This window comes from Stenella coeruleoalba (assembly GCF_951394435.1).
Source record: "Stenella coeruleoalba genome assembly, chromosome: 9".
NCBI lineage: Eukaryota > Metazoa > Chordata > Mammalia > Artiodactyla > Delphinidae > Stenella > Stenella coeruleoalba.
Genome location: NC_137155.1, coordinates 48,230,967 through 48,249,289, shown reverse-complemented (window position 1 = coordinate 48,249,289; position 18,323 = coordinate 48,230,967). Strand labels below are relative to the sequence as shown.

The following is an 18,323-nucleotide window of genomic DNA, read 5'->3' as shown; positions in this document are numbered from 1 at the left end:
ATTGCCCCTAAAATCTATTTCACAACCATTAGCTTTAAAAAAAAAAAAAGTATTTTTACTGTTTCTTGTAATAAAAGAAGCAGGCAGGGGTCAGAAATAATAACTTAAAATTAACTACTTTAATTCTTGTAGAATAAAAATTTATGTGGCTTTTATTTTTCTTAATGACATCTTTTCTGCAGTTTATGTAGTTATAGACTTAAATTTTTTAAAGGTTGATATTCTACTTATTAAACGTATTTATCCTATGAATTAAAAAGTTATATCAATTTCCCACATATTTTATAGTTCTTAACTTTTAAGAAACAATTTATTCTAGATAATAAGCTTCATTGGATACTATTAAACTCAGAAACATTCATCTAGCCATTTAAAACATTTTAATAAAAGCTATATTCCCCCTCTATCCCAAACAGATCTTAACCAGTTATTTCTGTATGCCAATTATTTTTTTTAGTTGTATTGTAAAATCCTTATGTGTAAGTAACATAAAATAGCTGCAAGTAAGCAGAAAGGGCAGTTGCATGGATAGGAACTGTACAGAAGTTTAATAGCTGCTGAATGGCAATTAGGGAGAAGTTGAAGGAGAGAGAGCCCCTATGTTCTTTAGATAGAGTACCAGAGCCTGTAAACAATGAATTCTTCCTTAAGGAAAAAACATTCTCTTCTCTGAAAAAAACATTCCTTAGTTAAGGAAAAAACATCCTCTTCCCTTATGAATCCCAAATTCATAACGATGGACTGAGAATCTACTTATAAGGCATTTTTTTCTTTTTTTAAAAAACAGCAGAAGTGAAGTCGTCATCTTACATTACCCAGGCTTATAGAAGACTTGACAGGTAGCACCTTCCTGTGTTCCCTCCTCTCAGAAAGAAACTATTAGACCTCATAGTTTGTGGAACAAGAAAAAGTCTTCTATATGACAAAAATCCCACTGTGTTGCCTGTAGGAATCGTGATCAATATTTTTACATTTGGGCCCTTTGGAAAATAAACATTTACTTGATTGCATCTTCCTTCCATTTAAGATTGAGAAAGTTTTTATTTATTTTTTCCATTACTGAAGTTTAAGTCTCTCTTGACATGATGATGTCCCTGAATGAATGAGTGAAAGGAAATTTAAGTGCAGTTGCAGGTGTACGTAGAATCAGAATATTTTATGTAATAGAATATATACATACATGTATATAATTCTGTTTTCTTTTTTTTTCCTCTCCTTCAGCAAAGTGAGACCTTTTGGAATAGCATCCAGGTTTCTTCCTCTAGACCTCTATGATGATGTGAGCCTTTTAAATTACTTTAGCAAATATAAGTTGTCTGTTTTATGTTTATGTATGACCCAGAAGGATGTTCAAATGATGAATCAGATCAGCATGTCCCTAATCAGCTGCTACTTATAGCTCAAAGGAAAGTAATATCAGTGTATAGACTAAAAATATCATCAATATCACACTCCCAAGAGGTAAGTTACCTAGTTAAAAATGAAACATGCCTTTTTTTGTTTTTCTTGTGGTACGCGGGCCTCTCACTGTTGTGGCCTCTCCCATTGCAGAGCACAGGCTCCGGACACACAGGCCCAGCGGCCACGGCCCACGGGCCCAGCCGCTCCGCGGCATGCGGGATCCTCCCAGACCGGGGCACAAACCCGCGTCCCCCACATCGGCAGGCGGACTCCCAACCACCGCGCCACCAGGGAAGCCCAAACATGCCTTTTTAATAAGAAAGCATTATCTGAAAGACAAAGTGTATGATGCAGCATAGTCAGATTTTGAGTTGAATTTAAAGAGTCATCTGCAGCTGTTATGATACGCGTTGCTGTCTACATAGATAATGGTTTATGTAGTGCCAAGACAAATTAGAAATACTTCTTAACAAATTAACTCACCCCACAATTCACAGAACTTTTTCTTCTATGAGTTAAGGTAGCAAATATGTAAGGTAAGAGACCGTATGCCCATTTTGTGTGTTTTCTCTTAGTGATATTAAAATTACTGTAATACCTGAACTTGTATCACAAATGGTAAGGTATTATCAGTAAGAGTTTAATGCTAAGAAAATAGCTTTGGCTAACTTGAAGAGAAAATGAATCTGGCTGAAGGTTTCCCACATAATCATTCTGGAAGCTGGGGGATCAAGAAGAGAACGTGGATATGGACAAATGAAGCTTGGCTAGAGAGCAGGAAGCATAGCCAGTCATGACTCATGAGCACTATGGTTGGTTGCCACTGGCACTGCCACTAGTGGATGGCAAGGCTACGTATTGTTTTCTTTTTTCTGCCAGTCCATTCAACATGGCACATTCAGGCTGCTGCCACTGGACTGCACATCGATCTCTGTGCAACAGTTGATGCTGAGGCTTCTGCCATTAGTAGTTTCTCAGCTGCTTACATCTTTTGAAGTCCTGGTTGGTCAAGCCTGGATTCTGAGCCTACAGCTAGGCTCCCAGGAGGGCAGGAAGACAGTGTCTTCAGCCACTTTGGCTTCTGTGGTGGGAAGCAACACTTTTACAAGCTGAGAATGCCCCATAATAGGAAGTCCCTGGTTGCTGGCTACGTAAAAACAACCAATGTCCACCAAGAAAGCCCAGCTTTGCCAATTTTCAGTACAATGGCAAGAACATACAACAAACTGAACGATGCCTTATCAGTATCTCTACTTAAAAATATGCTTTTATCGCCTGAAAATAGTGGGCTTTTCCCTTAAGTGTCATGTGATAAATTAGTGAACTTCAGCTTAACATGATCTCTTCATTTTCATAAACTTGTCCTCTTAAATATGATTGCACAAAAAATCAGTAGCTAGATTCTGTTTGCTTTTAAAATTTATCTTGAGAAAGTATGATGTATTTCAGATTGATCTAAATTGTATTTTAAAATTACGTCTTCCTTTGTGTATCAGATTACATTAATTCTTTCACTCAGTAAATATTTATCGAGCACCTGGGCCCTGGGAATAGACCAGGACACACAACAACCAGCCCCGATTCTCGTGGAACTAGTCATTTACTTTGCCTATAATTATATGTCCAGTTTTAATCCTTTGTTCCTTTGACCCCTCAACTTCAGGCATGGGAGTGAAGAACAGCAGAGTCTTTTCCATCCATTGCTGGGGAGTTTACCTCTTGTCTGTGTAGCTGTGAAACTGGTACAGGATCTGATGTTAAAAGTGAGTGAAACAAGTCTTCTTAAACTACCATAATCCTATGTGTTTTTCCTAGATTTGACTTTCCAATGGTGTTTATTACTGTTTTTAAGGATCTTATTCCTTGTATTAGTGGGTACAAGGCTTTGAAAAGGAGCAGCACACTTGAGGCCATACTATCTCCTTGTACAAGAACAGGTGTGACATAATTACCTGAATTTGGGGTATAAATTTAAGCTTAATTCCTCTCTGATCTCTGTTCCCATTAATCCTCACCTATGTGTCTGAAGTGGTGCTACTTTAGTCTCCATTATGGAATTCCATAGATTGGAGTGGTTTTATTTCACAAGCCATTTTCTCCCATTTTTCTTAGTCTATAAGATATGAGAATAGGGCAAAGAACAGTTCACCTTTGCAAGAATATGGCCTGAAAAATTAGGTACTTTTTTTTTTTTTTTTTTTTTTTTGCATCACGCGGGCCTCTCACTGTTGTGGCCTCTCCCGTTGTGGAGCACAGGCTCCGGACGCGCAGGCTCCGCGGCCATGGCTCACGGGCCCAGCCGCTCCACGGTATGTGGGATCTTCCTGGACCAGGGCACGAACCCGTGTCCCCTGCATCGGCAGGCGGACTCTCAACCACTGCGCCACCAGGGAAGCCCTCAAGGTACTTTTTTTTCTTTAAAATGTTCTCCTCATGTTCATCTTCTTCATTCTATGTACAATTGTCCTCTTACTAAAGAAATACATTTAAGACTTCTTCATCTTTAATGTTTGCACTGTTAATATGTTGTGCCTAGCTGTGGGGCTTTGCTTCTTTTCTTTCCTTTATAACCTGTTTGCATCGTAGTGTGGCATATCGATCTGAGAACTCAGTAATTTTTTTCAATTTCTGGAGAATTTTCATTCATTATCTCTTTCAAAACTTGCCTCATTTCCATTTTCTCAATTTTCACTTTGGGAATATTAGATATATGTTGGAATTCTCATTTTACAAATCACTATAAATTCTATAATCCTGTGAACAGACCAGAAATTTTTAGCTCTGAAAATTCAAGGTAGACTTAAAGAGAAGAGTTACGAAGTTGCTAATATTTATCACTTGCCTTTCATGGATGAAAATGGACTGCCTGTTCTGAAAGATAAAAAATGAAGCTTCCATTTCCTCTGATTTACTTTTTCAGCAGATATCAAGATAACAGATGTGAAGAAAGTGATGACTATATTGTCAGTGGTAGCAAAGTGTGGGCCACCCAAGAATGCTATGCTCACTGGATGTGCATGTCTCCACTAGTATGGAACGTCCCATTCTCTGACCTTGATCTGGGTGCCACTGAAGTTCTCTGGTAAGTGAGAAGCCACCACTTATATTAATGACTAGGTGGGTTGCACATCTTGTTGTAGCGCTTTGAGTTACATGCAAACATCTTGGCTAAGGACAGTAGTCAAGTCTAGTTAGTCAGAAACAGAAAAAAAAAAATTCTTAAAACAACCTAGGTTTTCTGGAGTAGAATGCTCTACCCATCTGATCCCCTTGGGTCAGAGATGTTGATAAACCTCTTCTGTTTTTAAATGTGATTGGTGGTGGAAGAAGAGGAATATTAAATGGCTTTCCTCAACTCCTCTGCCTCTTGTGCCTGATTAAGTGGTGTCTGTCCTTGACCTCTTAGGCAGAGCGTTCAATTTTAGCCCATCTTCCTTCAGCTTTAAAAAGTCAAAAACATAAGAATTTTAAATTAGCAATAATTTTGGCCCCTAATTAGCCTAACAGCTACCGTACTGTGCCTCAGATATTCAGAGAAACTCAGCTCATAACTGAACTTGGAATGTTATTTATCATGCCACACATTTTTATTAAGGGCTTTCTATGGTCTCAGCACTGGAATTTTAGTGAGAGGTAATAAAAACGACATGTTCTCTAGTAGGAAACATCAACTTATTCACCAGACACTTCTGGAGATCTACTACAGTCTAATATTGGTAGACACCCTGTCCTCGGCATTCAGTTTTTCACCAAGCCTTCGGAAGAGGTCATTTCGTGGGAATTTTGAGGATGAAACAGTATGTAATCAGTAAAAAGAATGTATACTCATTGCTCTCCTTTAAAAAGCTCTCTGTGTGAATAGAACTATTTTAGTACTAACTTTAAATTGTTCAGTCACGAGAAGTAAATGCAAAGTAAAGATAGTTTAAGGGAGCAGAATAGCATACCCCATTCAGAAATTTGCTTGTCTTTCAAGCAATAACATAGAAGAGAATCCATTAATATTGAAGGAATTTTAATCTAATCGTATGGAATTGGTGTGTGTGTGTGCACACGCACACAAAACAAATTCAACTTACCTTTAAAAATGTTTAAATAATGTTCAAATAATTTAAACATAAATATACATTAATGTGAGATTAAAATATTTTAAGACTTTTTGAAGACACTAAGCATTAAATCTGTACGTAAGCAGACTAAAGCATTCCAGTCCAATAAATTTTCTGAAATACAGGTTATCTCACATAACAATTACACTCCAGTTTTCTTGAAAGTAAGAGAGCTTAGCTTATATGCTTTAAAGCCAATGGATTATTCAATAATGCAGAAAGCTTCATAAATTATCAACTTACAGGATGATTTATTCATTAATGAGATAAAGTTGAGGAATAATTATAAATACTTATAAAATATAAATTAATGACAGCAAAGTTTTTCATTATACAATATCTGTTTTATCTGGACTTTTACTTCAGCTGTGCTATGATTTTTCTGCTCATTTCCAAATTCACTGTAGGCATGAAAGAAGTCATAAATACTGATACAAGCAGATTCAGCTGTCTGCTTTCATGTGACTCACACCATGATAATGGATCTTTGAAAAAGCACAGTAAGAACAATTTTTATACAATTATGTATATAAAATTGATCCTTGTTGAAGTTGCAAAGTTGACCTATTAGTAAAAAGAAACCATTAAACATTAATTTTTCTTTTTAAGCGTTGTAAACACTTTGTAGAATACTAACATTTACAATGGATAATGTGGTTATATTTTGCATTATCCTTTACTATTAAAGTTACAGATGATTAATTAAGCTTTTGTGAATTTTCAAGTCTCACACCTAATATATGGATGATTTTTTTGGTCAAAAACATTTTATGTGTATTTCAATCTTTCTGTTCATTTTGAAGATTAGGAAAGATTATTTTAAGACCTGGACTTGGCCCTTTGCAGAGCTCTTCAGTGCATATAGTAGTCCTTTAAAGGTTCATGAAAAACTCGTCTCAAAGGGCGAGCAGGCGAGACCTGAACACCTCAGCTAAGGTAACATTTGTTTATAAAGAGGAAAGCTTTATAAAATATCCAGAACAATTCCTGCACTCTGTTTGAACATTTAACTGGAGGGAAAAGCATAGAGAACAACAATAATCAGCTACCTTTTAAAATATATAATTTGTACACAGTATTTGAACTACCAGAAAATGGGAGATCAATAAATGTAGCATGAGTTTACCCGTAAATATTGACAAAAGAAGTTGACATATGACATTGAAAAAAATATTATTCTGGTTAATTTATCAATTTAAGTTCATGTTGCCTGAGTTTTTTCCTATTAAAATGTAAGTGTGAGATTCTCATTTAGGAAACAAATAACTTCTACATTTTTAAAAAGAATATTTATCATCAATGTAACCAGTGGTATACTAGAGCCAGCTTGTACCACATTATTAGATCCAGTTGTCCGTCTGTTTTCATAACTCTGTTCAGTGCTGTTACATTTGGTAGCTTGAAATCAAGTGTGGTGGAAATATTTATACCACAGAAATTAAAAATTACTATGAATCAATCCCCCCACCCCCAAGAGAGCTGGTTTACCACTATATATCATTAAATATAAATATATAATGAAAAAAATGTGAAATTTGCTTGGAGTCAAAATCTAACATTCCAGTAGGGGAATGTTTTCGTTTTTTGTTTTCAGTGAAGGTTACAAAAGATTAATGTGATTCTTATCAAAATTCACTATGCTTTATTAAAATATTATCAAAGTATGTTGAAGTTCATCAGAAAGAATAAATTGAATAGATATGTGCTGGCTATTAATATGCTATGAAACTACAATAATTAAAATAGTGTGGTATTGGTGCAAGGATAAAGAAAGTGAATGGAACAAAATACATATACAAGAAAATGACCCTGTCATGTACTGTAACAACATATAAGGAGAAAAAAAAGGTGTTAATATTTACTGTGGGAATAACTGGTTGGCACTTCGTAAATTAAAAATAAAATCATTTGTGCCCCTCACCTCATACCATTAATCAATATTTCAAAATAGAAGAAAGTTAAAAATTTAACTATAGAAAAAGTAAAAAGGAAATGGAGTGTTTATAACTTTTTAGCAAGTAGAAAACTAAGCTCTCTCCCTCCAAAATTCTGCTTCCAGAAAGTTAAAAAATCTGTTGTTCTCACTCCAATAATTGAAGCCAGATACACTCAAAAGTCACAGGTTTTAAAAAAAATACCATCAGATTGCCAAGGATACAAAGAAACATAAATGAACTAAATTCCAGAAAATGATGACTCTTCCCAGAAAAGACCAACAGCTGCTTTTATCCTTGGCAGGATTTTGAGAGCGGGAGAAAGCAGCCAAAATTCTGTCTGGCTGGTGTGATTAAAATTCCCAAGTGCCCATCCACAGACCCACAAAAGCAACAGCCACCATTGAGTGCCAGGAACCCATTTGAAGTTCTTTATAAGGAATATCATTTTTTAAATCATAATAACCCTATGAGTGTATTACTGCTACCTATATACAATTTTTATTCCTGTTTTACAAATAAAGTAACTGAGGTGGAGAGGTCATCAGCCCAAAGTTACGATGTGAATGGTGGAGCTAGGATTTATGCTCAGGCAGTGTGACTGCACAGCTTTCAGTCTTAGCTATGATGCTATTCCACTTCCCAGTAAATATTGAGTCAAAGTTTATCCATCAATATGGCCTGATAAACATATTTTTGCTAACTGAATAAACCCAAATTTATCAAGCACTTTTCCCACTTTTTCTACAAGGAAGCAAATTCAATACATATAATTAGAAATTTAAGAGCACTGAAAAATTAGGAAAACTAGTTTGGTAGAAACAGAAGCTTTTTATGGGTGCAGGTGCTAGGGTTTTCTGCTCCAGAATTCTGATGCTTCAAATGTTGCCCATTTGTTTTAGATTTGACGACGATTCTCTGGTCAAGAATTAATTTACATGCTGATTTAAATTCTATCACTATTATGTATAATTCTCCCTTTCCTCATTGTGGAAACCTATGCCTGGCATCTGTAAGGGATGGAGCAGGTAAGTTAAACTTTCTATTATTTGCAAATGTGTCAGCACACTTCCAAAGACCAACTCCTAGTGAAATGAAGTGACCAGGTATTTTTGCGGAAAAAACTTTGGACACTTGAGATTTTTCTAAAGCTGCTTTCCCATTTAAAATATAGGATTTATAGTGTGTTACCCACCACCCAACCACCTACAAATCTTATGCTGTTTGACTAAAAATTCAAAATAATGTGAATATTTTGTTCAGTTATTACAATCAACCTCCCCAACACCAATAGCAATAAAGTCCTTTTCAGATTTAGCAATGAGTTTGTAAAGGATTATGAAGAATTAGAACTTGTCCATATTTGATGTTTTCCCAAAATTTTATTTCTCGAAGTACTTTTTCCTAGGGGTCCCTAAGCAGAAGGAAGAAAGAGGTGCTGGCAGAAGGATCCCTGATAGGGCAGAGACAGACCTTTCCAGAGTTCCCTGCCTGCCAGGAATCTCAGCAAAGGCAGTAATGGGGAGGGGTGATATAAAATGCTGGTTAGGGACCTATTTTAGGCAGCTCTTAAAAAAGAATTGTAAAATATGAAATGCTGGATAATGCAGTGATGAGAATCACTTTTACATCACCCCAAACCCCTTTTCCTGAAATCCTCCTGTCCTTGATAATAGCCAACATTGAAATAGTGTTTTAATACTTTACAAAGTACTTTCTTATAATAGCCGAACCTTAATCTTGAAATCCATCCTTCTCTTGCCATCATTGCTTTTCCTGAGGCTTTGATCTCACCTATTTCCATTGTTGATTCTCTTGTTTCCATTTCTGGTCATTTATTTTAGCCTTCTGTTCTTCCCTTTTCTGCAATTTTAATTATTGACAATGATTTTTGAGTTTTCTCTGAGCTCTGATGTTACATAGTTGGCAGAGGACACAGTTAAATAATTCTTGAAAAACAATCTCTAATTGATACAAATTTCCACTTGGAGGTCATATCCTCACCTCAAACTTACTGTCTTGCCCTTAAATTTACTCCCTTTTCTGACATGTCTGTTCATGATATGGAGAACTAACATTTATTGAGTCATTATCATATGTCAAGCACTTTCCAATATATTATCTTCCTCTCACAATAATCTTATGAAATAGATGATTAAATGAAGAAACAGGCCCCCAAACACTGAGTAAGTGAAGGAATGGAGATTTGAACCCAGGTCATCTATCCCAAACCAGTGTCCCTCACCTCACACCTCAGGCCTGTCTCTTACATGCTGTCACTTAACCCTCTCAGCTCTAGAGTTTTAACCTGTCAGGTGGAGGCCCAAATAACAACAAGCGGAGCAAGAAAAGATAGGCCTAAATTTGATAGGTTAAGTAGGGATGAGCAAAAAAGGATTGCAAACTCAGCAAAATCAAAAATTTTTAAATAAATTTTTTTAAATAGATTTTTAAATAAAAATTTAAAGAATTAAAGAGAATTTTGAAACCAGTCATGATTCATCTCATTTGTTTGCAGCAAGTTCTGAAATAATACAAATATGTTAAGCTTTCCTGAGTTTGTTCTGAGTTTTCAGAACCACTTCTCAGTCTATAGAGGAAAAAAAAAGAGAGAGAGAGACTTGAACAAAGAAGCAACAAAGTCAATTAATATATTTCATTAAAAATTTTATTTTTGGAGCCCATAAATGGGCAAATTCCAAAATAGTAGCAATACGGAGTATTTCACATTTTAATATCTTTCTATTCAACAGTCCACTTTTGTATTTTATTTTCTGTAGACAAATGCACTAGATTAAAGTAACAGTGCCCTTAACTGCAAGGTCAATGCCTGAGTATTTCCAATATTTATTCTGAGCACATAATAAAGCAGAGGCAATTACTTTTCTTGAACATTTTATTTCCATTCAGAGCTTAGCAATTACTTTAGCTTCACATTATTCTGTCATAAATGATAACCAAATGGCCTAAGTAGCTAAAATCATAAAACTATTATAAGCCAAGTCAATGGTATATATATAAAGTTAATAGAAAATGACAACTATACGGGTACACATTTGTTTTGAACCTTACTAGAAATATGCCAAAATAACAAGTTTTATTAAAGAATGAGGTCCTTGGGCAGAAGCAGAAGAAGAGTCATATCATCAAAAATTATTAGGAAACCTGTAGGTAAAAAGAAATCAGCCTACAATTTTAACCAAATAAAGGAGAAAAGGAGAGTACGTCATCAGGGGTGATGACAGTTCAGGAAAATACATTTACCATCCATCACAAACTTTCTCACCACCTCAAGAGCTCAGCACAAGGCTCTCCAGGCATTGTTATTTTGCCACTAAGTTTCTTTATGTGGAACATAAACCTACATTTATGGTAACAACAGGATATTATACTGCTATTTAACCTGACGGCAAAAAACAGGAAAAAAACTTATTAGGGCCAGGCTGACCTCGGACCATCTCAATACCCCTGAAAATAGGGGCAAAAAATGAATCATTAAGAAACAGTATTCAAAGAGCACTGTATTATCTAATGTGATTTATAAAACAAGTAAAATTCAGTAATGTTCGATGGAAAATGCCATAGTGTTATTTGAAATTTAGGAATGTTTTGATGCTGATTTTTTACTGAAGTGGTACTCCAAGCCGTTAAGTTGGAACAAATTCCAAACTCAGTGACTTGCATCACCTCAGTTTAATAATCCAATAAATGACAAAAAAGACGAACAATGAAAACAGCATCATATAGCACAGCAGCTTTGTTTGGCTCCCTCTGGATAAAATCTTCAGTTTTCCCATGGTTTTACCTAGAAATCCAGTTGTAGAATCAAACTGTGAATCCTATGAGGAGAAAAGGAAAACAAAATATACTAGTTGAATTCTAATATTCTACACATGCATATTTAAGTAATTTAATATACTGTTATTAGAATACATTTTTAATGACATTTTCTATGTTTAATCAATTCAGGACTCTGTTTATAACTTAATCAGCTTGATTACTCCATGCAAAATAATTTTCTCAATAAATAAAAAGCTCTTTCATTATCCAATAAACATTCTTTCAGCTCGGGAGCAATTCAAAACCCCAAAGTATTTAGGTCTTATTCCAATTATGTGGATTAAAAAATATTAATAAAGTAAGTAGTTTATCTACTATCACACAGGTTTTTTCCCACTTTTTGTTGGGGCATTGCTCTCCAAGGTCAAATGGTGGGCTGCTTCCCAGTACAGAATTCAACCAAAATTTAATATGGTTAGCAGTTAAATGTACCTTTACTTTTAAGATCCTTTTATTTACGTAGTTGACTTAGAAGGTCAGCAGAGTCTATTAAAAGTTAAGAGAGTATCACGTAGAGGTGGTAAAATGTGGTACAGACTACAAATATGGATGGGGAAAAACGACCACCATGGGTGTGGAGGAAACGGAACCCTCTTGCACTGTTGACGGGAATGTAAATTGATACAGCCACTATGGACAACAGTATGGCGGTTCCTTAGAAAACTAAAAGTTGAACTACCATATGAACCAGCAATCACACTACTGGGCATATACCCTGAGAAAACCATAATTCAAAAAGAGTCATGGGGAACTTCCGGGAAGATGGCGGAAGAGTAAGACGCGGAGATCACCTTCCTCCCCACAGATACACCAGAAATACATCTACGCGTGGAACAACTCCTACGGAGCACCTACTGAACGCTGGCAGAAGACCTCAGACCTCCCAAAAGGCAAGGAACCCCCCACGTACCTGGTTAGGGCAAAAGAAAAAACTAAACAGAGACAAAAGGATAGGGACGGGTCCTGCACCAGTGGGAGAGAGCTGTGAAGGAGGAAAAGTGTCCACACACTAGGAAGCCCCTTCGCGGGCGGAGACTTCGGGTGGCAGAGTGGGGGAGCTTGGGAGCCGCGGAGGAGAGCACAGCAACAGGGGTGTGGAGGGCAAAGTGGAGAGATTCCAGCGCAGAGGATTGGACTGACCAGCACTCACCAGCCGAGAGGCTTGTCTGCTACCGGGGCAGGCGGGGCTGGGAGCTGAGGCTCCGGCTTCTGTCGGAGCGCCGGGAGAGGACTGAGGTTGGCGGCGTGAACACAGCCTGCAGGGCGTTAGTGCACCGCAGCTAGCCGGGAGGGAGTCCTGGGAAAAGTCTGGACCTGCCAAAGAGGCAAGAGACTTTTTCTTCGCTCTTTGTTTCCTAGTGCACGAGGAGAGGGGATTAAGAACGCTGCTTAAGAGAGCTCCAGAGACGGGCGCGAGCCGCAGCTATAAATGTGGAACCCAGAGGATCCAGGGACAACTCCCCCAGGAGAATGCACAGCACGCCTCAGGCTAGCAACGTCACGCCGGCCTCTGCCGCCGCAGGCCCGCCCCACACTCCGTGACCCTCCCTACCGCTGGCCTGAGTGACCCAGAGCCTCCAAATCAGCGCCTCCTTTAACCCCGTCCTGTCTGAGCAAAGAACAGATGCCCTCCGGCGACCTACACGCACAGGCGGGGCCAAATCCAAAGCTGAGCCCCTAGAAACTGTGAGAACAAAGAAGAGAAAGGGAAATCTCTCCCAGCAGCCTCAGAAGCAGCGGATTAAAGCTCCACAACGATGTACCCTGCATCTGTGGAATACATGAATAGACAACAAATCATCCCAAATTAAGGAGCCCTGTGCATGAAAGGCTCTCGGTGCTGCAGCCAGGAGTCAGTGCTGTGCCTCTGAGGTGGGAGAGCCAACTTCAGGACACTGGTCCACAAGAGGCCTCCCAGCTGCACATAATATCAAACAGCGAAAATCTCCCAGAGATCTCCATCTCAAAGCCAGCACCCAGCTTCACTCAACGACCAGCAATCTACAGGGCTGGACATCCTATGCCAAACAACTAGCAAGACAGGAACACAGCCCCACCCATTAGCAGAGAGGCTGCCCAAAATCATAAGTCTACAGACACCCCAAAACACACCACCAGATGTGGACCTGCCCACCAGAAAGACAAGATCCAGCCTCATCCACCAGAACACAGGCACTAGTCCCCTCCACCAGGAAGCCTACACAACCCACTGAACCAACCTTAGCCACTGGGGACAGACACAAAAAACAAGAACTACGAACCTGCAGCCTGCAAAAAGGAGACCCTAAACACAGTAAGATAAGCAAAATGAGAAGACAGAAAAACACACAGCAGATGAAGGAGCAAGATAAAAACCCACCAGACCTAACAAATGAAGAGGAAATAGGCAGTCTACCTGAAAAAGAATTCAGAATAATGATAGTAAAGATGATCCAAAATCTTGGAAATAGAATAGACAAAATGCAAGAATCAGTTAAAAAGGACCTAGAAGAACTAAAGATGAAACAAACAATGATGAACAACACAATAAATGAAATGAAAAATACTCTAGATGGGATCAATAGCAGAATAACTGAGGCAGAAGAACGGATAAGTGACCTGGAAGATAAAATAGTGGAAATAACTAGTGCAGAGCAGAATAAAGAAAAAAGAATGAAAAGAACTGAGGACAGTCTCAGAGACCTCTGGAACAATATTAAACGCACCAACATTCGAATTATAGGGGTTCCAGAAGAAGAAGAGAAAAAGAAAGGGACTGAGAAAATATTTGAAGAGATTATAGTTGAAAACTTCCCTAATATGGGAAAGGAAATAGTTAATCAAGTCCAGGAAGCACAGAGAGTCCCATACAGGATAAATCCTAGGAGAAATACGCCAAGACACATATTAATCAAACTATCAAAAATTAAATACAAAGAAAACATATTAAAAGCAGCAAGGGAAAAACAACAAATAACACACAAGGGAATCCCCATAAGGTTAACAGCTGATCTTTCAGCACAAACTCTGCAAGCCAGAAGGGAGTAGCAGGACATATTGAAAGTGTTGAAGGAGAAAAACCTGCAAGCAAGATTACTCTACCCAGCAAGGATCTCATTCAGATTTGATGGAGAAATTAAAACCTTTACAGACAAGCAAAAGCTGAGAGAGTTCAGTACCACCAAACCAGCTCTACAACAACTGCTAAAGGAAATTCTCTAGGCAAGAAACACAAAAGAAGGAAAAGACCTACAATAACGAACCCAAAACCATTAAGAAAATGGGAATGGGAACACACATATCGATAATTACCTTAAATGTAAATGGATTATATGCTCCCAACAAAAGACACAGATTGGCTGAATGGATACAAAAACAGGACGCATATATTTGCTGTCTACAAGAGACCCACTTCAGACCTAGAGACACATACAGACTGAAAGTAAGGGGATGGAAAAAAGTATTTCATGCAAATGGAAACCAAAAGAAAGCTGGAGTAGCAATTCTCATATCAGACAAAACAGACTTTAAAACAAAGACTATTAGAAGAGACAAAGAAGGACACTACTTAATGATCAAGGGATCAATCCAAGAAGAAGATATAACAATTGTAAATATTTATGCACCCAACATAGGAGCACCTCAATACATAAGGCAAATACTGACAGCCATAAAAGGGGAAATTGACAGTAACACATTCATAGTAGGGGACTTTAACACCCCACTTTCACCAAAGGACAGATCATCCAAAATGAAAATAAATAACGAAACACAAGCTTTAAATGATACATTAAACGAGATGGACTTAATTGATATTTATAGGACATTCCATCCAAAAACAACAGAATACACATTTTTCTCTAGTGCTCATGGAACATTCTCCAGGATAGATCATATCTTGGGTCACAAATCAAGCCTTGGTAATTTTAAGAAAATTGAAATTGTATCAAGTATCTTTTCCGACCACAACGCTATGAGACTCGATATCAATTACAGGAAAAGATCCGTAAAAAATACAAACACATGGAGGCTAAACAATACACTACTTAATAACGAAGTGATCACTGAAGAAATCAAAGAGGAAATAAAAAAATACCTAGAAACAAATGACAATGGAGACACGACGACTCAAAATCTATGGGATGCAGCAAAAGCAGTTCTAAGAGGGAAGTTATAGCAATACAATCCTACCTTAAGGAACAGGAAACATCTCGAATAAACAACCTAACCTTGCACCTAAAGCAATTAGAGAAAGAAGAACAAAAAAACCCCAAAGAGAGCAGAAGGAAAGAAATCATAAAAATCAGATCAGAAATAAATGAAAAGGAAATGAAGGAAACGATAGCAAAGATCAATAAAACTAAAAGGTGGTTCTTTCAAAGGATGAATAAAATTGATAAACCATTAGCAAGACTCATCAAGAGAAAAAGGGAGAAGACTCAAATCAATAGAATTAGAAATGAAAAAGGAGAAGTAACAACTGACACTGCAGAAATACAAAAGATCATGAGAGATTACTACAAGCAACTCTATGCCGATAAAATGGACAACCTGGAAGAAATGGACAAATTCTTAGAAAGGCACAACCTGCCAAGACTGAATCAGGAAGAAATAGAAAATATGAACAGATCAATCACAAGCACTGAAATTGAAACTATGATTAAAAATCTTCCAACAAGCAAAAGCCCAGGACCAGATGGCTTCACAGGCAAATTCTATCAAACATTTAGAGAAGAGCTATCACCTATCCTTCTCAAACTCTTCCAAAATATAGGAGAGGGAGGAACACTCCCAAACTCATTCTATGAGGCCACCATCACCCTGATACCAAAACCAGACAAGGATGTCACAAAGAAAGAAAACTACAGGCCAATATCACTGATGAACATAGACGCAAAGATCCTCAACAAAATACTAGCAAACAGAATCCAACAGCACATTAAGAGGATCATACACCATGATCAAGTGTGGTTTATTCCAGGTATGCAAGGATTCTTCAATATACGCAAATCAATCAACGTGATACACCATATTAACAAATTGAAGGAGAAAAACCATATGATCATCTCAATAGATGCAGAGAAAGCTTTTGACAAAATTCAACACCCATTTATGATAAAAACCCTGCAGAAAGTAGGCATAGAGGGAACTTTCCTCAACATAATAAAGGCCATATATGACAAACCCACAGCCAACATCGTCCTCAATGGTGAAAAACTGAAAGCATTTCCACTAAGATCAGGAACAAGACAAGGTTGCCCACTCTCACCACTCTTATTCAACATAGTTTTGGAAGTTTTAGCCACAGCAATCAGAGAAGAAAAGGAAATAAAAGGAATCCAAATCGGAAAAGAAGAAGTAAAGCTGTCACTCTTTGCAGATGACATGATACCATACATAGAGAATCCTAAAGATGGTACCAGAAAACTACTAGAGCTAATCAATGAATTTGGTGAAGTAGCAGGATACAAAATTAATGCACAGAAATCTCTGGCATTCCTATACACTAAGGATGAAAAATCTGAAAGTGAAATCAAGAAAACACTCCTATTTACCATTGCAACAAAAAGAATAAAATATCTAGGAATAAACCTACCTAAGGAGACAAAAGACCTGTATGCAGAAAATTATAAGACACTGATGAAAGAAATTAAAGATGATACAAATAGATGGAGAGATATACCATGTTCTTGGATTGGAAGAATCAACATTGTGAAAATGACTCTACTACCCAAAGCAATCTATAGATTCAATGCAATCCCTATCAAACTACCACTGGCATTTTTCACAGAACTAGAACAAAAAATTTCGCAATTTGTATGGAAACACAGAAGACCCCAAATAGCCAAAGCACTCTTGGGAAAGAAAAACGGAGCTGGAGAAATCAGGCTTCCTAACTTCAGACTACTACTGACCTTCAGACTACTACTATACTACAAAGCTATAGTAATCAAGACAATATGGTACTGGCACCAAAACAGAAATATAGATCAATGGAACAGGATAGACACCCCAGAGATAAACCCACGCACATATGGTCACCTTATCTTTGACAAAGGAGGCAGGAATGTACAGTGGAGAAAGGACAGCCTATTCAATAAGTGGTGCTGGGAAAACTGGACAGCTACATGTAAAAGTATGAGATTAGATCACTCCCTAACACCATACACAAAAATAAGCACAAAATGGATTAAAGACCTAAACGTAAGGCCAGAAACTATCAAACTCTTAGAGGAAAACATAGGCAGGACACTCTATGACATAAATCACAGCAAGGTCCTTTTTGACCCACCTCCTAGAGAAATGGAAATAAAAACAAAAGTAAACAAATGGGACCTAATGAAACTTAAAAGCTTTTGCGCAGCAAAGAAAACCATAAACAAGACCAAAAGACAACCCTCAGAATGGGAGAAAATATTTGCAAATGAAGCAACTGACAAAGGATTAATCTCCAAAATTTATAAGCAGCTCATGCAGCTTAATAACAAAAAAACAAACAACCCAATCCAAAAATGGGCAGAAGACCTAAATAGACATTTCTCCAAAGAAGATATACAGACTGCCAACAAACACATGAAAGAATGCTCAACATCACTAATCATTAGAGAAATGCAAATCAAAACTACAATGAGATATCATCTCACACCAGTCAGAATGGCCATCATCAAGAAATCTAGAAACAATAAATGCTGGAGAGGGTGTGGAGAAAAGGGAACCCTCTTACACTGTTGGTGGGAATGTAAATTGATACAGCCACTGTGGAGAACAGTATGGAGGTTCCTTAAAAAGCTACAAATAGAAATACCATATGACCCAGCAATCCCACTACTGGGCATATATCCTGAGAAACCCAAAATTCAAAGAGTCATGTACCAAAATGTTCATTGCAGCTCTATTTACAATAGCCCAGAGATGGAAACAACCTAAGTGTCCATCATCGAATGAATGGATAAAGAAGATGTGGCACATATATACAGTGGAATATTACTCAGCCATAAAAAGAAACGAAATTGAGCTATTTGTAATGAGGTGGATAGACCTAGAGTCTGTCATACAGAGT

General features: G+C 37.5%; 1 protein-coding gene and 2 long non-coding RNA genes across 3 annotated transcripts in view; 2 read left to right on the top strand and 1 right to left on the bottom strand.

Moving 5' to 3' along the window:
- Positions 1-3,511, top strand: part of LOC307191707 — a 56,478-nt gene extending 52,967 nt beyond the window's left edge. The window contains exons 3-4 of the long non-coding RNA XR_013829829.1: positions 1,222-1,279; positions 3,065-3,511. This is a non-coding gene — a long non-coding RNA (uncharacterized lncRNA). The remainder of the gene's footprint in view (positions 1-1,221; positions 1,280-3,064) is intronic.
- A 152-nt stretch (positions 3,512-3,663) lies between these two features.
- On the top strand, positions 3,664-9,430 carry LOC307191708. Its single transcript, XR_013829830.1, has 3 exons — positions 3,664-3,804; positions 4,322-4,483; positions 8,347-9,430. It is a non-coding gene; the product is annotated as an uncharacterized lncRNA (long non-coding RNA).
- Positions 9,431-10,158: 728 nt separating this feature from the next.
- The window catches only part of BET1 (Bet1 golgi vesicular membrane trafficking protein), a 72,833-nt gene continuing 64,668 nt past the window's right edge, over positions 10,159-18,323 (bottom strand). Inside the window, exon 4 of the mRNA XM_079931251.1 lies at positions 10,159-11,283. Within this exon, the coding sequence (XP_079787377.1) occupies positions 11,128-11,283 (156 nt within the window). The 3' untranslated portion in view covers positions 10,159-11,127. The remainder of the gene's footprint in view (positions 11,284-18,323) is intronic.